The sequence below is a fragment of the Chrysemys picta genome, chromosome 2, assembly GCF_011386835.1.
Source record: "Chrysemys picta bellii isolate R12L10 chromosome 2, ASM1138683v2, whole genome shotgun sequence".
NCBI classification, from domain to species: domain Eukaryota; kingdom Metazoa; phylum Chordata; order Testudines; family Emydidae; genus Chrysemys; species Chrysemys picta.
The window spans coordinates 49,208,699-49,224,947 of NC_088792.1; the positions used below are offsets into that span (position 1 = coordinate 49,208,699).

The window sequence follows — 16,249 nt, forward strand, 5'->3', positions numbered from 1 at the left end:
TATTTTGCCGCTTGGCTACAGACATTGACATCTGTTTCTGCTTTAAGTTATACCTCACTTTGGCGTGCATTCAAAGATCAGCAGTACTCTGCAATGCAGTGGAAGTTTAAAAATGAGTATATGGGCCATATACTCAAGTGGTGTAAATTTGTGTAGCTCCCTTGAAGACAATGCAGTCTTTCCACATACTCTCTGTCTGTTTTTGCTTTTGCTCTACAGAAAGGTATGATGGACAAAGTCCACACTAGAGCTCCAGTCTTAAGAACATAACATAAGAACATAAGAGCGGTCATACTGGGTCAGACCAATGGTCCATCTAGCCCAGTATCCTGTCTTCCGACAGTGGCCAATGCCAGGAGCCCCAGAGGGAAAGAACAGAACAGGTAATCAACAAGTGATCCATCCCCTGTTGTCCATTCTCAGTTTCTGGCAAACAGAGGCTAGGGACACTTTAGAGCATGGTTTTGTATTCCTGCCCATCCTGGCTAACAGCCATTGATGGACCTCCATGAACTTATCCAGTTCTTTTTTTGAACCCTATTATACTCTTGGGCTTCACAACATCCTCTAACAGAAAGTTCCACAGGTTGACTGTGCATTGTGAAGAAATACTTCCTTTTGTTTGTTTTAAACCTGCTGCCTATTAATTTAATTTCATGATACCTATCAGAAGGAGTAAATAACACTTCCTTATTTACTTTCTCCACACCAGTCATGATTTTATAGACCTCCATCATATCCCCCTTAGTTGTCTCTTTTCCAAGCTGAAAAGTCCCAGTTTTATTAATCTCTCCTCATATGGAAGCTGTTCCATACCCCTAATCATTTTTGTTTCCCTTTTCTGTATCTTTTCCAATTCCAATATATCTTTTTTGAGATAAGGCAACCAGATCTGCACACAATATTCAAGATGTGGGGGTACCATGGATTTATATAGAGGAAATATACTATTTTCTGTCTTATTATCTATCCCTTTCTTAATGATTCCCAACATTCTGTTAGCTTTTTTGACTGCTGCTGCACATTGAGTGGATGTTTTCAGAGAACTATCCACAATGACTCCAAGATCTCTTTCTTGAGTGGTAACAGCTAATTTAGACCCCATTGTTTTATATGTACAGTTGGGATTATGTTTTCTAATGTGCATTATACCTCTACCTCGATATAACGCTGTCTTCGGGAGCCAAAAAATCTTACCGTGTTATAGGTGAAACTGCATTATATCGAACTTGCTTTGATCCACCGGAGTGTGCAGCCCTGCCCCCTCAGAGCACTGCTTTACCGCGTTATATCCTAATGCGTGTTATATCGGGTCGCGTTATATCGGGGTAGAGGTGTACTTTGTATTTATCAACACTGAATTTTATCTGCCATTTTGTTGCCCAGTCACCCAGTTTTGTGAGATCCCTTTGTAACTCTTTGCAGTCTGCTTTGGACTTAACTAACTTGAGTAGTTTTGTATCATCTGCAAATTTTGCCACCTCACTGTTTACCCCTTTTTCCAGATCATTTATGAATATGTTGAACAGCACTAGTCCCAGTACGGACCCCTGGGGGACACCACAATTTACCTCTCTCCATTCTGAAAACTGACCATTTATTCCTACCCTTTCTTTCCTATCTTTTGACCTTTCCTCTTATTCCATGACAGCTTACTTTGCTTAAGAGCCTTTGGTGAGGGACCTTGTCAAAGGCTTTCTGAAAATCTAAGTACACTATCTCCACTGGATCCCCCTTGTCCACATACTTGTTGACCCCCTGAAAGAATTCTAGTCTTGTTACAGTTGCATGCAAACTACTGTGTAATGTTTTGCTGGGAATCATTGGAGTTAAGATTGTTGTGCTCCAAAAAAACCCAGATTGTCCTAGCCATCAGAATCATTCTTGTGTTGGCCTTTAGAATGAAGAGTTTATATATATAAGAGATATAAATGACTGAAAAGCATCAATGCTAAAATAATGACTCAGTGTGCAAAGAACATTCCTCTCTCTCTCTCTCCCCCGCCCCCATTAAATGGGTCATTTCACATGCTAGGGAATTAAGAAATTAAAATTGGGGGAAATCCTGGCTTATATCTATCCAGGGCTCTAAGGTTCATGTAATGAACTTGCTGCCCGTTCTCACCCCCCTCCTTGCATTTCAGGGTGTGTTCTGCCTCTGTTGTGTACATAGAGCAGTGTTGCCAACTCCCATGATTTTAACATGAGTGTTACCATATAGCTTTGGAGTCATTGGGCCAGAGAGAGTGATAAGGACTCTATAGCTTGGTGATTGTAGCACACAGCAGGGAGGTGGGAGACCCAGGATCTAGTGTTCCTGTTCCAATGACTCTTTAATTACTTATACACAGTGGAATAGGTTCAACGGGAATGAATGAGGGGTCCCCACATCAGATTATCCCATAGCTCAGTGCAGAGGCAGATTAAGATTTATTGGGACCCTGGGCACAAAGAACATTTGGGTCACCCACACCGCCCACCTGCCACGGGGCACTGCCCCCCGCTCCTCTCCTTCCCCTCATAGCCCCACCTTCTCACCTGACCTAGGGTGACCAGACAGCAAGTCTGAAAAATCAGGACAGGGGAGGGGTAATAGGCACCCCAAATATCAGGACTGTCCCTATAAAATTGGGATATCTGGTCACCCTAACCTGGCCAGAAGCTGGGCCGTGGTAAGAGCTGCCCAGGGAGCCCAGGCCGCTGTGGGGAGCCCTGGGCCCTCCACTTGCCCTGGGACGTGTGCCCTGGGGGGCAGGGACACAGGTCAGGGGCTGCTTTTGGGCACCCTGGCCCCCCACCCAGGGCAGGTGGAGGGTCTGCGGCTTCCCACAGCTACATGTGCTCCCTTTGCAGCTCTTACTACAGCATAGGGTGACCATACATCCCATTTTGGCTAGGACTGTCCCCTTATTAAGCCCTGCCACAGACATCCTGACTTTTTGGCAAAACTGGGCAATTGTCAGTTGGCAAGAGCAAATAGGATAAATGCCCAGTGTGACGGGTTGGATCACAGAAACCCCCCTGGGAGCTGCCAACCAATGTGCCAAGACTACCCCTGTTCCTATTTTCCCTGCCAGCTCAGGACTCCAGCACCCTGTCCTGCTGAGCCAGACACTCCAGTCTGCTCCAACAAAGACCCAGGGTCTGAATTACCTGCCCCAAAGCTGCAGGTTTACCTGAAAACAGCTCACAGAAGCCACTGAGAGAACTTTTACTCTGAAAACTGTGGCGCAGAGTGAATTTAGAAGTCTATAGGGTTAAGCAGCAGCAGACTGAGGGTTTTGTGGATCACAGTAGAGCCTAAAACTGGGGCTTAGATGCGTAAGTCTGGGGTTTAGGTGCCTAGGTACCTTTGTGCATCTGGGCCTAAGTGCCGTGCCCAAGGTCACATGGGAAGTCTGTGGTGGAGCAGGGAATTGACTAGTGCCCCAACTACTGGGCCATCCTTTCTCTTGAAACAGGGCCTTGGAGTCTCATAGTAAAAGTCTGATCCTCTACTGACTGAGCTGTCGAGGCTCATAGGTTATCTCATGGATACCTCTGATCCTGTCCTCAGTCATGTGGACTATCTCTCCTTCCATTCGTGATCTTAACATCCCTGTGTAAACTACAGCAGCATGTTAGGAAATATTTAATATATTTTAGCTGTCTTTTAATGTGATTTGCATCTGGAAACAAGGGGGAAATCCAGCACCAGCCAGCTCAATGGACTGCCAATATGTCAGCTCTGCGGACCACAGTTTGAGAATCATTACTATGGCATTTACAAAAGTCAAGAAACAGCAAGGTGTTGCCTGCCTGACATCTATCTATCTATCTATCTATCTATCTGCCCTCTCAAAAGTGTATGGAAGGTTTTAGTCCAAATTTAATTCTAATCAGAGTATAGGAATTGCCCAACCAGTTCATCTTTTCTTGTATACCATCTCCAACAGTCATCAATACCAGCTGCTTCAAAGGAGGGTGTAAAACCCCCAGTAACAGGATGGTAAACTCTAAGGTACTGCATATGGATGAATCCTGCTGAGATGTGCTTGAAGCCTGCATAAAGATGAGTGTAATTACTGCTGATTCCTAGTGATTCATCCTGTTATATCCAACTTAGACATAAGAGGGAAAGGAGTGTGTCTCTTGGCAACAGTAGGAACTGCAGATTGGGCTAAAGGAGGCCCTGCACAGAAATCCTAGGAATGGCTAGTCTTAGGCAGAAAGTTCTTATTCTGAGGTTTATCTATACCTCTATCTTCTATGTTTACATTAGGACCGTATCTGAGCACCTCACCATCTGTAATGTACTTATCCTCACAACACCCCTGCAATGGAGGTAAATAACTTAATCCCCATTTTACAGATGGAGACCTGAGGCACTGAGAGACTAGTGACTTGTAAGGACACAGTCTGTAGCAAATCAGGGAATTGACCCCTAGGTCTCCCAAGTCCCAGAGTAGTGCCTTAACTGCAGGGCCTCCAGGCTGCTCTTTGTTATTTAAGTCACTAACACAGCCAAACAGAGGAAGGGGGGTTGTTTGGATAACGTACATTCTGTATATTTTCTGTTAAGAACAGAGCGGGATCTCTGCTTGCTTACACTGCTATAATAAACAACTATGCAAAAAACATACTTATGAAACATACTCTCAAACCCAGTCAGTTAGTGTGTCTCTTACATCCTGAAGTAAGTAACTGGTATCCTGTATATATTTTTACAAATCCCATCTAGTGTAATTTTGGGTAATATAAATGACTAACTTTTTGTTTCCTATTAAGCTCTATCCTTCAATAACATCTTGTGGCAGTAAATTCAACAGTTCAATTATACACTGTGTTTAAGGGGGGGGAATCTTTCTTCCATTTTAAAGTCCTTGGATGTTTACTAGTTTTTGAATTATGAGAGAGGGTAAACAAGAGTGCCCGGCTGATTTTCACTGTACTCTTCATTATAGTATATACCTCTGCTGTGTCACTTCCTTACTTGTCTCTTCCCTACATTAAATAGCCCTAGCCTTTTCAATTGCTCACCAAACTGAAGTCTTTCCATGCCTCTAGTAGCTTCCATTTTTCTCTTTTTATTTTTGCTATCTTGTTTCTGAAATTGGGTGACCAGCACTGAACACACAGTGAAAGATGGTGGTATATTATTTGGGAAAAAATACTCTTAGTAGATGGAAATGAAAATTCCTCGCTATTGTAGCAAGCAGAAAAGAACAGCAAGTGAATACCTGGAATGGGATATTTTGTTCAGAATGTGTAAGGTTCTAAAGTGTTTAATGAAATAACACACCAATAAATTGAAGAGTAATGAAAACATATGGAGCTTTATTTCATCTGCTTAGTCTGAGGACTTTCTGGAACTACCTCCTTGAATCCCTAGTCACAATGGCATTATGTGTGGTCTCAAGATGTTGTCCAGACTGTACAATGTCTCTATGAGAATGGACTAAGGGAGAGAATGTATGTATTACAGATGAGATGGGTATTGGTTATGTTCCATGCCTGTGATATGGGTGCTGTTCAATATGCACACACTCCGTTATTTTACTATCCTATAACAATGTCCCAGTGAACCAAATAGTGGATGAACGGGCTGCTGTAAACATGAGGCACAATGGGAGAGCAATGTCAAGTCCCTAAGCATTATAGCACAAATCATTATAGGGGCCTCAATTTAACTCTAAGTTTGTGTTTGTAATTTTACACTGTCAGTCAACAATAATGACTGTGCAAATGATGGAATTTAGACCAGGAACTACCATGGCATCTCTCATTTTGAGCCCAAATGAGCTGATAGTTTTTTGCTGCTTGATTTTTGAGGGAAGAGGTGGAGGGAAAATCCCCAATAACAAGAATTTCAGATGGACCAGAAAGCAGGATGGGGAGATGTTACAAAAGGGAAAACTAATAGGAAAGGAAAATGTATTAGTAATACTAGATTTTTTTCTTAGAAGAGATGGCTTATGGGAATTCAGTTATGTTTTACATTTATATAGTGGTATGTCTTTGATAAAAGCTAAATTTGGTGAATGTTAGAGTGATACCACTAGTAAAGGGAGAAGAAGATGACTTTGGCAGCATAATTTTGGACACGCTGAAAGAGTGGGGAAAGCCAGTGAGGAGATTATAGCAGTTAAGGTGAGAAATCACCAGAATATGATCTAGCATTTTGGCAATAGGATTTATGCAAGTACAAATTCGGCAACCTATTAAATATGCAGCTTCTGGTCCTCAAGATATTAATCTTACATTAAAATTAGCCACATTTCAACTACTCATCCCTCCTAAAATGTGCACTATAGGATATCATTGGTCTGAAACATGACTAAACTCACATAAAAAGTAACTAGCCCGACCAGGATGTGCAGAAGCATAAAGGTAAAGTGGAGGGGAGGAAGGGTTCTTGTTTTATCTCAGAGGTTTTTGATTTATCAGAGCTAGTTCACACATCACCAGATCAGTGATACCCAAGAGAAGATCGGATGTTTCATTAAGAGCAGTAAATTACTTATTGATACTTAACCAGATTATGGGCATTCAGAGGTGAAAGTATTAGCACAATAGGTTAAGTAATACTGTTGTTCATTTGTAAACCAAAATCAGCATCGTGGAAAGACCACAAGATTATTTGTAGCTGAACTGAGCAAGCTACAGGCCTTACCTAGCTCAAAAACTTTGTTTGGAACTCTGTTTAAATAACTGGGGCACTGCTGTCTGGCAAGAGTGGTGTTTTTAGATTACTTTAGAAAGGTTACTGGCATGTAAGAGTGGATAAATACAGACTATCTGTCACTCTACTTAAAAGCTATCTGGTTATTAATCAATTAACTGAAGTATGCATTGAGGGGAACAAGCAGGTTTGGTTTTTAAGGCAGCCTTACTAATAGCAGGAATTCCAGGAAATATATTTGTCTTTTGTTGTTGTTTTTCAAACAAAACTCTTAGAAGTGGATGATTAGGAATCTGAGGCTTGGTCTACACTAAACCCCCACATCGAACTAAGGTACGCAACTTCAGCTACGTGAATAACGTAGCTGAAGTTGACGTACCTTAGTTCGAACTTACCGCCGTCCAGACCCGGCAGGCAGGCTCCCCCGTCGACTCCGCGTACTCCTCTCGGCGAGCAGGATTACCGGAGTCGACGGGGAGCACTTCTGAGTTCGATTTATCGCGTCCAGACTAGACGCGATAAATCGAACCCAGAAGTTCGATTGCCTGCCGCCGAACCAGCGCGGTAAGTATAGACAAGCCCTGAATGTGTCATTGCTATACGCCAAAGAAGCTCCTACTCAATGTTACTTTTTTTTTTTCAAAATATGATAACTCAAAGGTTAGTTATTTAAATATTTGAATGTTTTTCAAGCTCCCCATAGATAAACAATAAACCTTTGTATGTTTATTTCTTATTCTAACATTTCTAATGTTAATTTTGTCTCGCATTTTACAAACTTTCAAAAGATGGCTCTATGTGTGTTCATGAAATTCTGCAGGCTATTGGCTACCCTGAGGTGGGTCTCTCTCAATATCTCTTGTTCTACTTTGTATGAATAATTAAATATTCATTGGACTAAAGCAGTGGTCTCCAAACTTTTTTGATCATGCATCCTTATCAGTAAAAAATGTTTGAGCACGCACCCCCTGCCGCGCCGGCTCTACCATTTTTGCTGAAGGAAAAAAAAAAAGCCGCTTGGACTCCCGCCCGAACTGACGAGCAAAAAAAAAAAAAGAAGCGCTCCTCCTGCCGCACACCCCCAAGGATCCTCTTGCGCACCCCACTTTGGAGACCACTGGACTAGAGAGTGATACTGACTCCTAAAATGTCAGAGGCTGGTAGTTATGGCACTCACTGCGGCTGTGGGAGACACAGGTTCAAGTTCCTACTCTGAATGGGGCAAGAAGGGGAGTTGAATCTGGGTCTTCCACATCCTATGGGAGTGCCATAATCACTGGGCTATTGGTTATCTTGAGGTGGGTCTTTCTTCCTTGCGCTGAGCAGAAATTCCATCCTGGACCTGAGAAAGTTTTTTGTCAAAACTTTGATATGGTACTGAGACTTTCCATAAAAAGTGTATTGGTTTCAACTAATGGCATTTCCCATTGTAAAGTCATTTCATCACAAAATTCCTGACTGGCTCTACTAGACTGTGTGATTTATACACAGCGCCATGTAGGGGAAGGTATGGAGCAGAAGATGTTTAGAGGCACTGGAGTTCCCGGGGAATTGTTCGTTCTCTCTCTCTCTGGAGCTGATCCTGACAGATGCAGGGGTGCTGGATCTAGGGGTACTGAGGATGGGGCAGCATCCCCTGGCTTGAAGTGCTTTCCATCATATACAGGGTTTCAGTTTTGTTCAATGGCTTTCCACACCACCGCTATAAAAAATGTTCCAGTGCCACTGGACAGATGTTGACTTCAGTGGGAGTGGAGTCATTCACAACACCTCACGGGATCGGACCAGGGGGTGAGGAGGGAGGGGTTGTACATTGCTTGGCTGAACCTTAAATTTTAAAGTCACAGCTATGAAAGTTAAACGATGCTTAATTGCAGCAGAATTAATAGATGAGCTCATGTTGTATTTGAAAGAGCCAATCCTGTCTTCATTGGAAGATTGGACCAAAAGTATATCATTGTTTCTTTCTCTCATAATCATAATCTTCATAAGTTAATTGATGAGTTACATACCTCCTGCTTAGGAAATCCACCCAGCATGTGAGAGAGAAATGTATTTCTATGGAGGCACTTGGATTGCTCTTTGTTTAATTAATTTGCCAGCCTCCCACCTGCTTCATTGGGACCATGCGCCTGCTGCAAATATTCATATTCAAACCTTGAGGGGGAGAGAATCCTTTTCATTTATTTTTATTTTCTTTTGAGCTCATAAATATGAATAGCAGATTCTGAGAGCTGAGCACTCCTTGGAGCTTAAGGGGATGGATGTAATAATAGAAGAAGCCTATTGCAGTGATAGCAGCCATGCCACATAGCTGACTAGCTGGCACGAAGCCAAGCCATAGCTCTTCAGACCTCTCCATAAACTACAAGCAACGTGGCTCAGCAGTAAATTCTCCAAACCCGAGCGCATGCTCCCAAAAGAAGGAATTTCAAGGAGACTTTGCCACGCTCTCCTTAGGTCTGGCATACTTGCTTTTGAACTGATTTCCTATCCTCCATTTCTCCCGCTTCTGTATCCTTCCAAATCCACTTTTTAGCACCTCTTGCCAAAACAGACTGATCATATTGGTGAGAGCCAGTTCAGTCTTTTCCAGACTTGTCTCTCTTAAAACCCTGCACAGCGAGATACACAGTCTCTAAACAAGTATTTTTGAGCATTAGCAAGCACAGTGTCAGGTTTAGTCATTAGAAAGAGAAGAAATAGAATGTTGCATGGTATTCAGGGTGTCCAATGGCAATTACAGCTTAATTGTATTTTTGCATAGCCTCCTCCAGACAGGAAATGACAGCAGACACTTCAATCTGAAGCATATGCAGCCACCATAGTTACAGTGAGTAATGAAGAGTAAGACAGCAATTCCACTTTTGACACAAAATACAGCAAAGGGACTAATAAGAGGTCTCCCTGAGTCAGGTGATGACATGAGCATCTCAGCTTTCATTTAAGAAAACAAATCTAGCCTTCATGGTTGAAGAGAGAACTTTGAAAATGTAACCCAAGTGTGCCCTTAAACACTCAGATCCGAGGAGAAACAAGAACCCCAAATGTGTTTCTCTTTTGTAATATATCATGAGGTTGGGGGGGGGGTCTGACTCATGATTTTTGCACTTTTGGAGATGGCAATACTGACATCTAGACCACACCCCCTGATCACATCACCAGGCCCTTGTCCACCCACCTCAGGGAGAATCCTGTCATCAGGGGGTCTGTGGACTGCCTTTTTTCCACATATTTTAAGAGAGCAGGAATTGGGGCAGGAAACATCAGGCCTATGCTCCCTCTCCAGTTGCGGGTTTTCTGGCATGTGCCTGTACCTACATGGCACTGTGATTTTGGCCTTCAGTGGCATGTTTTCACTTAGCTTAGAAATGGATAGATCATATTGTCCAAGACATACAGTGAATACAATGCAATTACTGTGAATGAATCACCATTAAACTCTAAAATGGGAGCTTTGTTGATCATGCTTCTTTAAATAAGAGAGTACTGCTAGATGCCCTTGCCAGATGGAGACCATAGTTCCAACCTACCCTTCCCAATTGCCATTCGTATCTTAGAGTAATGTATATATTTAGTTCTTTAATGTGTCTGGTTTAAAAAAAACATGAGTCATGTGGATTTGGTTGCAAACTAAATAGCTATTATACTGACCAAAGGGTGTGCCCTTCCATGGGCTTTTCATTTTTGGGGACCGTGTTTATATGCAGCAAGTTCAGTGTCTGTGAAACACAGCACAGCACTGATTAGGGGGAATCAGGACAATAGAAAGTTTTATTATCTAAAACAGGTTCTAACAAAGCAGCTAAGTAGTGGTTGTATATTTTGAACTCCTATGGATATGCCACAATTTTTGTATACATATATAACAACCCCTCTTTCCCCCTAAAAAACATAGCTCAGCTGTTTTCTGGGTCTAACACTCCTCCTTTTCCCTGAAACACTATATTAAAGAAATAACACTCTAATTCAGAGAATTTGCAGCCATCCAGTTTTCTCTTTAAACATTGCTGTAACGGGTTTTTTTCTTACTGATCTTTTTCCCCCTTTCTATACTTTAAAGTCAGAAGCATAATCTAAATGAACTTTCTTTGTTTAAACAGTGAAATCAAAAAGGAATTGAAAACGTTTTTTAAAAACTGGAAGAGGGGGGGAAATGGCTGCATCTCTAAAGTGAATTTGGAGTTTTAGAGAGATACTGTACTTCCCAGCCAGCTGCAATGCATCAAGGCAGACCACGAAATGGCTTTGTAGCAGTTCCCCAGAGCACACTGGAAAGCAAGCCAGACGAGACTGTTTTGACTTTTTTGTTCAATGGTAGGGGAAGCAGAGAAAAACAATTGTGCTGTTCGCCACTGCAACAGGCTGATTTAAATATATATATTTAATAACAAATAATATAGAAAACATTACATCTTAGGTTTTACTTATATATTGAATATATCTTAGATTCAATGCAACCAGGATGCTATACTGTTAATAAATAAGAATGCCTAAAAATATGGCTAGTTTTGGTCAGATACTGCTCTTATATATATTGGTGTAAGTCTGGAATCATTTCATTGAGTTAACTTCAGATTTACATTAATGTAACCAACAGCAGCAATTTTTTTTCCTCAGAAAACAAAAGCCATTCCTCTGATGTTGACTAGGCTGTGTTTTTACTTTCTTTCTCTTGTATGTAGGGAAAACGCAGCCCTCGTTGCTGTAGAAGGGGAGGTGAATTGCCTGGCTGCAGTACTGTCAGTGTCTATCCGACATAAAAGTTGCAATGATCACAGGGCTAAGGAAAGACCGTTTCCTCCCCAGGATTTGAAAAAGTTAAGCTGAAATCGCAAGAATGTCTGAGCTGAGTCCTGTCTAACTCCCTGCCCCCATCCTCCAGACTGCATTTAATTTCAATAAACTATTTGGGATGGAAACCATTCCAGAGGTCTAGTGTGACTCATGCTATCCTCTCTGCTTCACAATCTTTAAAACACAAGTCAGGCTTTATAAAAAGTTCTATCTTATCTGATGAAAAATAATATATGCAAGTAACTTCTCAGTCCTTTAAACATATTGAGCTTGATCCAGCCATCTTTTACTTCAGTGGCACTTCTCACGTGAGCAAGGATTACAGGCTCCTGCTTCCTTTTCCTAAAAAAAGGTATCAGATTTTCTGGGAGTTTTACTTGCACAAGATGATGATGTGGATATTTTTTATTACAAACTCCCATGCTATGGGTGAAATCATAGCCCCACTGAAGTCAAAGAAAAAACTCCCATTGATGTCAGTGGAGCCAGGATTTCACACTATAACTTATTCATTCCAAACTTAATTTAGGGACCAGTCCAACAAAATAGGAAACTTTCTCTATACCAGAGACATCTGTCCAGAAGTGCCCAGAACTAATAGCTATTGATACCTCAATAAGGCCCCAGTCCTACTAATACCTACCCTAATACTTACTACTAATACATGGGAGTAGTCTCATTGAAGTCAGATTTAGATTTTCCCCCTCATCTGCACACAAAAACACAATGCACCTATCCAGTTATGCAATTTTATACAAAACTGTGATGAAAAACTTGTGAATAACTGCAGCTGGTGACCAATTTATATTGTGAAGTGTGATGCCTGATAGCCCTGTGTAACTGTGATCCAAGTTAGCATAACTGTATCTGCTATTCAAAGTAATATTTCTGAATCTTGCTAAGATTTATATAGACCATTTCATCCAGGAGCATTTTACAAACAAGAAACTAATACATATGTAGGGCTTCTGGGGTTTTGGAGTTTATTAATTTCTTTTTTCAGGCTTTATTTTGAGCAATTTTTGAATTTTATGTAGATGTCCAAAATCAGGGTTTTCTCTTTGTGTATACTGTAATGAGTAATGTATGTTATTATGTGTTATATATTATAATGAGTAATCTCTCTGTAATGTTGCCTAGTGAGCTTTAACATACTACTGTTTCAAACAGCACTAAGGAACCTGGGTGCTAACCAGTAGGGTCTACACAGACCAATTAATGTGCAACACATTAGTGCACTTTAGCAATCACACACCCCCTGTAGTGCATATCACCACTCCCTGTAGACAAGCCCTTAAATACAAGTAACCATTTCTGATGGTTTTCCCGTGTTTATCCAACTGATTTCTTTCTTTTTGTTTGTGTGTCTATTGGGGGTGTTTTATCAATGTTAATCGGTTAAAATTGAAAATCAGAAGCCCTATACACATTTCATGCTGTACACGGCACACTTCCTCCACCACTGAAATGCAATTACCTCTGGGCTGAAACAAATCTACTGTTTAACAATACACAGTAACATTACACAAGAGTTTTTAGGAAAGAAAGTGAAAACTATTATGTAAAGACAGGACCAGATCAGTCCAATGAACACCCAGAAACCCTAAAATATTGGGTAGCTTTAAATTAGTCACCATTTAGACCCAACATCGCTAAAGTGGTTCAACAAGAATATCTCAGAAACCAAAGCACTGGCGAGTGCCACCTCGCTGCAGTGTTAAGTCAGCTCCCCTTTTCTGCCTCTGCAGAAATCCCAGATCCCCTGCTTTGCTCTTTCTTCTCTCTTCCCTGCCATTCTTACCAGTGAGCCTGCTGCTCTGTGCACAGTGAGCAGTCAGCACGGCTGCAGCTGTTAAGTGCCAGCTAGACAGCCAGCCACTTCTCAAAGACCTCTCCCCACCAGGCTTTCTATTCAGCCGGTGTTCCCCTCCCTACCCACATGTCTGAAAACCTCTCCAAAATGGCACTGCCAATATCACTGCATCCGCACAGCACAGCCATTCTGGGCTCATGCGCTATTACAGGCCTAAGTTCAGGTAGGAAGAATGTAAGTATCCAGAATGAAATTTGACTAGGACGCCTGGGTTATCAACTTAAGAATTACCACCCCTTCCCTCCCCCTCCCCCCAAATTGTCTTGGGATATTTAGGCCTGGTCTACACTAGGCGTTTATGTCGAAGTTAGCGCCGTTAAATCGAAATAACCCTGCACCCGTCCACACTGCGATGCTATTTAGTTCGACATAGAGGTCTCTTTAATTCGACTTCTGTACTCCTCCCCAACGAGGGGAGTAGCGCTAAATTCGACATGGCCATGTCGAATTAGGCTAGGTGTGGATGGAAATCGACGCTAATAGCTCCGGGAGCTATCCCACAGTGCACCACTCTGTTGACGCTCTGGACAGCAGTACGAGCTCGGATGCTCTGACCAGCCACACAGGAAAAGCCCCGGGAAAATTTGAATTTGAATTCCTTTTCCTGTCTGGCCAGTTTGAATCTCATTTCCTGTCTGGACATCGTGGCGAGCACAGCAGCACTGGCAACGATGCAGAGCTCTCCAGCAGTGATGGCCGTGCAGTCTGTGAATAGAAAGAGAGCCCCAGCATGGACTGATCGTGAAGTCTTGGATCTCATCGCTGTGTGGGGCGATGAGTCCGTGCTTTCCGAGCTGCGATCCAAAAGAAGGAATGCAAAGATCTACGAGAAGATCTCTAAAGACATGGCAGAGAGAGGATACAGCCGGGATGCAACGCAGTGTCGCGTGAAAATCAAGGAGCTGAGACAAGGCTACCAGAAGACCAAAGAGGCAAACGGACGCTCCGGATCCCATCCCCAGACATCCCGTTTCTACGAGGCACTGCATTCCATCCTCGGTGCTGCCGCCACCACTACCCCACCAGTGACCATGGACTCTGAGGATGGGATACTGTCCACGGCCGGTTCCTCGGACATGTTAGGGGACGGGGAAGATGAGGAAGGAGATGAGGAGGGCGAGGCAGTCGGCAGCTCTCACAACGCTGATTTCCCCGACAGCCAGGATCTCTTCATCACCCTTACAGAGATCCCCTACGAAGCGTCCCCAGCCGTTACCCCGGACACAGAATCTGGTGAAGGATCAGCCAGTAAGTGTTGTAAACATCTAAACATTTATTTTTAACAAAACAGGAATATTAACAATTAAAAGAATGGGTTGTTCATGATTAGTGTGCCCTAGGCGCTTAACGGTTTAGTAAGGGGCAGTGCAAGTTTTGAAAAGAAATCTAGCAATGTCCGGTTTTCAGTGATTGTCCTGCACAAGCCGCTCTACTGTTTATTCCCTGCTACTGCAGCTACAGTAAAATGCGGTCTATGTGTCCGGGGATAGAGCAGTAATCCTCCTGGGACATCTCGATGAAGCTCTCCTGGAGGTAACTTGAAAGCCGTTGCATGAGGTTCTTGGGGAGAGCGGCCTTATTGGGTCCTCCGAAGTACGACACGTTGCCGCGCCACGAGATTATCAAGTACTCGGGGATCATTGCTCTGCACAGCAGGGCGGCATACGGCCCTGGTCTTTGGAGGCTTTCCCGGAGCATTCTCTCTTTGTCGCTCTCGGAGATCCTCATCAGGGTGATGTCGGCCATGGTGACCTGCTTTTAATTAGGTAGGGGAATGTTAGTGTTGGGACTGCTTTCCCGTTCCTTTACAGAACTGTAACCGCTGGTTTGCAGCCACGCGGTGGAGGCGGGAGAGGGGCAGCCGAAAGGGATCGTTCCCGGGGACAGCCGCGAGGGGGTGGGACAGGGGCAGAGTTCCCGCTTGCCGGATTGCTGGCAGCAGGGACTGACATTGATTTAAATGTGAAATGAGGCCAGTGGTAATATAAAAGTTTTAAACTGCCACAAGTGTACGGCTTACCATGTCTGCCTGCAACAGAAATTCCGTTGTGCTGCCTCGCTTCTCAAATGTGCTGTTCAAGACCCCAGGCACTGAATGCGAAGGCCGAGAATTCGACCTTGTGCTGAGTGCGCATGTGAAAGGTGCTGTGCATGGTCTTGTTCACAGAGAAAGACTATGTTCTTTGTTCACAACTACATTTATCTTTCTGAGGAATTCACTCCCTTTTTCCCATTTCCACAGCCCCGTCTGCGACTGTCTCACAACCTAGCCTGGAATCACACTCCCAGAGGCTAGCGCGGATTAGGCGTAGGAAGAAGAGGACACGGGAGGACATGTTCTCTGAGCTTATGGCCTCTTCCCAAGCCCAGGCAGCACAGCAGACCCAGTGGCGGGAGAACTTGACCCGAATGCACCAAGCCAACATGGATCGGGAGGAGAGGTGGCGGCAGGAAGACCAGCAGGCGACTCAAACGCTGCTTGGACTACTGAGGGAGCAAACGGACACGCTCCGGCGCCTTGTGGATGTTCTGCAGGAACGGAGGCAGGAGGACAGAGCCCCGCTGCAGTCCATCTCTAACCGCCCTCCCCCGCCACCAAGTCCCATACCCACCTCACCCAAAGTGCAAAGAAGGAGAGGCGGCAGAGTCCCTGCTAAGTCTCACTCCACCCCTGCAGAGAGCTCTAGTAGCAGAAGGCTCTCATTTCCCAAAATTTGAAAAGTTCTTTCCTTCCCGCCTGACACAAGCCCCCGTCCAAGTTTCACCTCCCAATGCCATGTGTAGTTGATAATAAAAAATTCGTTTCTGTTAACTACTGTTTCAATCATGTTCTTTTGGAGGAGGAGGGGAAAGGGGGTTGGTAATTGGACAGGACAGTCTCCTTTGGCAGGGTACATAGTCGGGGGCAGGCACAGCAG

The 16,249-nt window shown here is 43.5% G+C and overlaps 1 protein-coding gene across 1 annotated transcript; it reads left to right on the forward strand.

Moving 5' to 3' along the window:
- Nucleotides 1-13,875: 13,875 nt before the first annotated feature.
- On the forward strand, nucleotides 13,876-16,049 carry LOC135981933 (uncharacterized). Its single transcript, XM_065586991.1, has 2 exons — nucleotides 13,876-14,579; nucleotides 15,574-16,049. Exons 1-2 carry the CDS (start codon nucleotides 14,003-14,005, stop codon nucleotides 16,047-16,049), a joined length of 1,053 nt encoding a protein of 350 aa, XP_065443063.1. The 5' UTR covers nucleotides 13,876-14,002.
- Nucleotides 16,050-16,249: the final 200 nt, after the last annotated feature.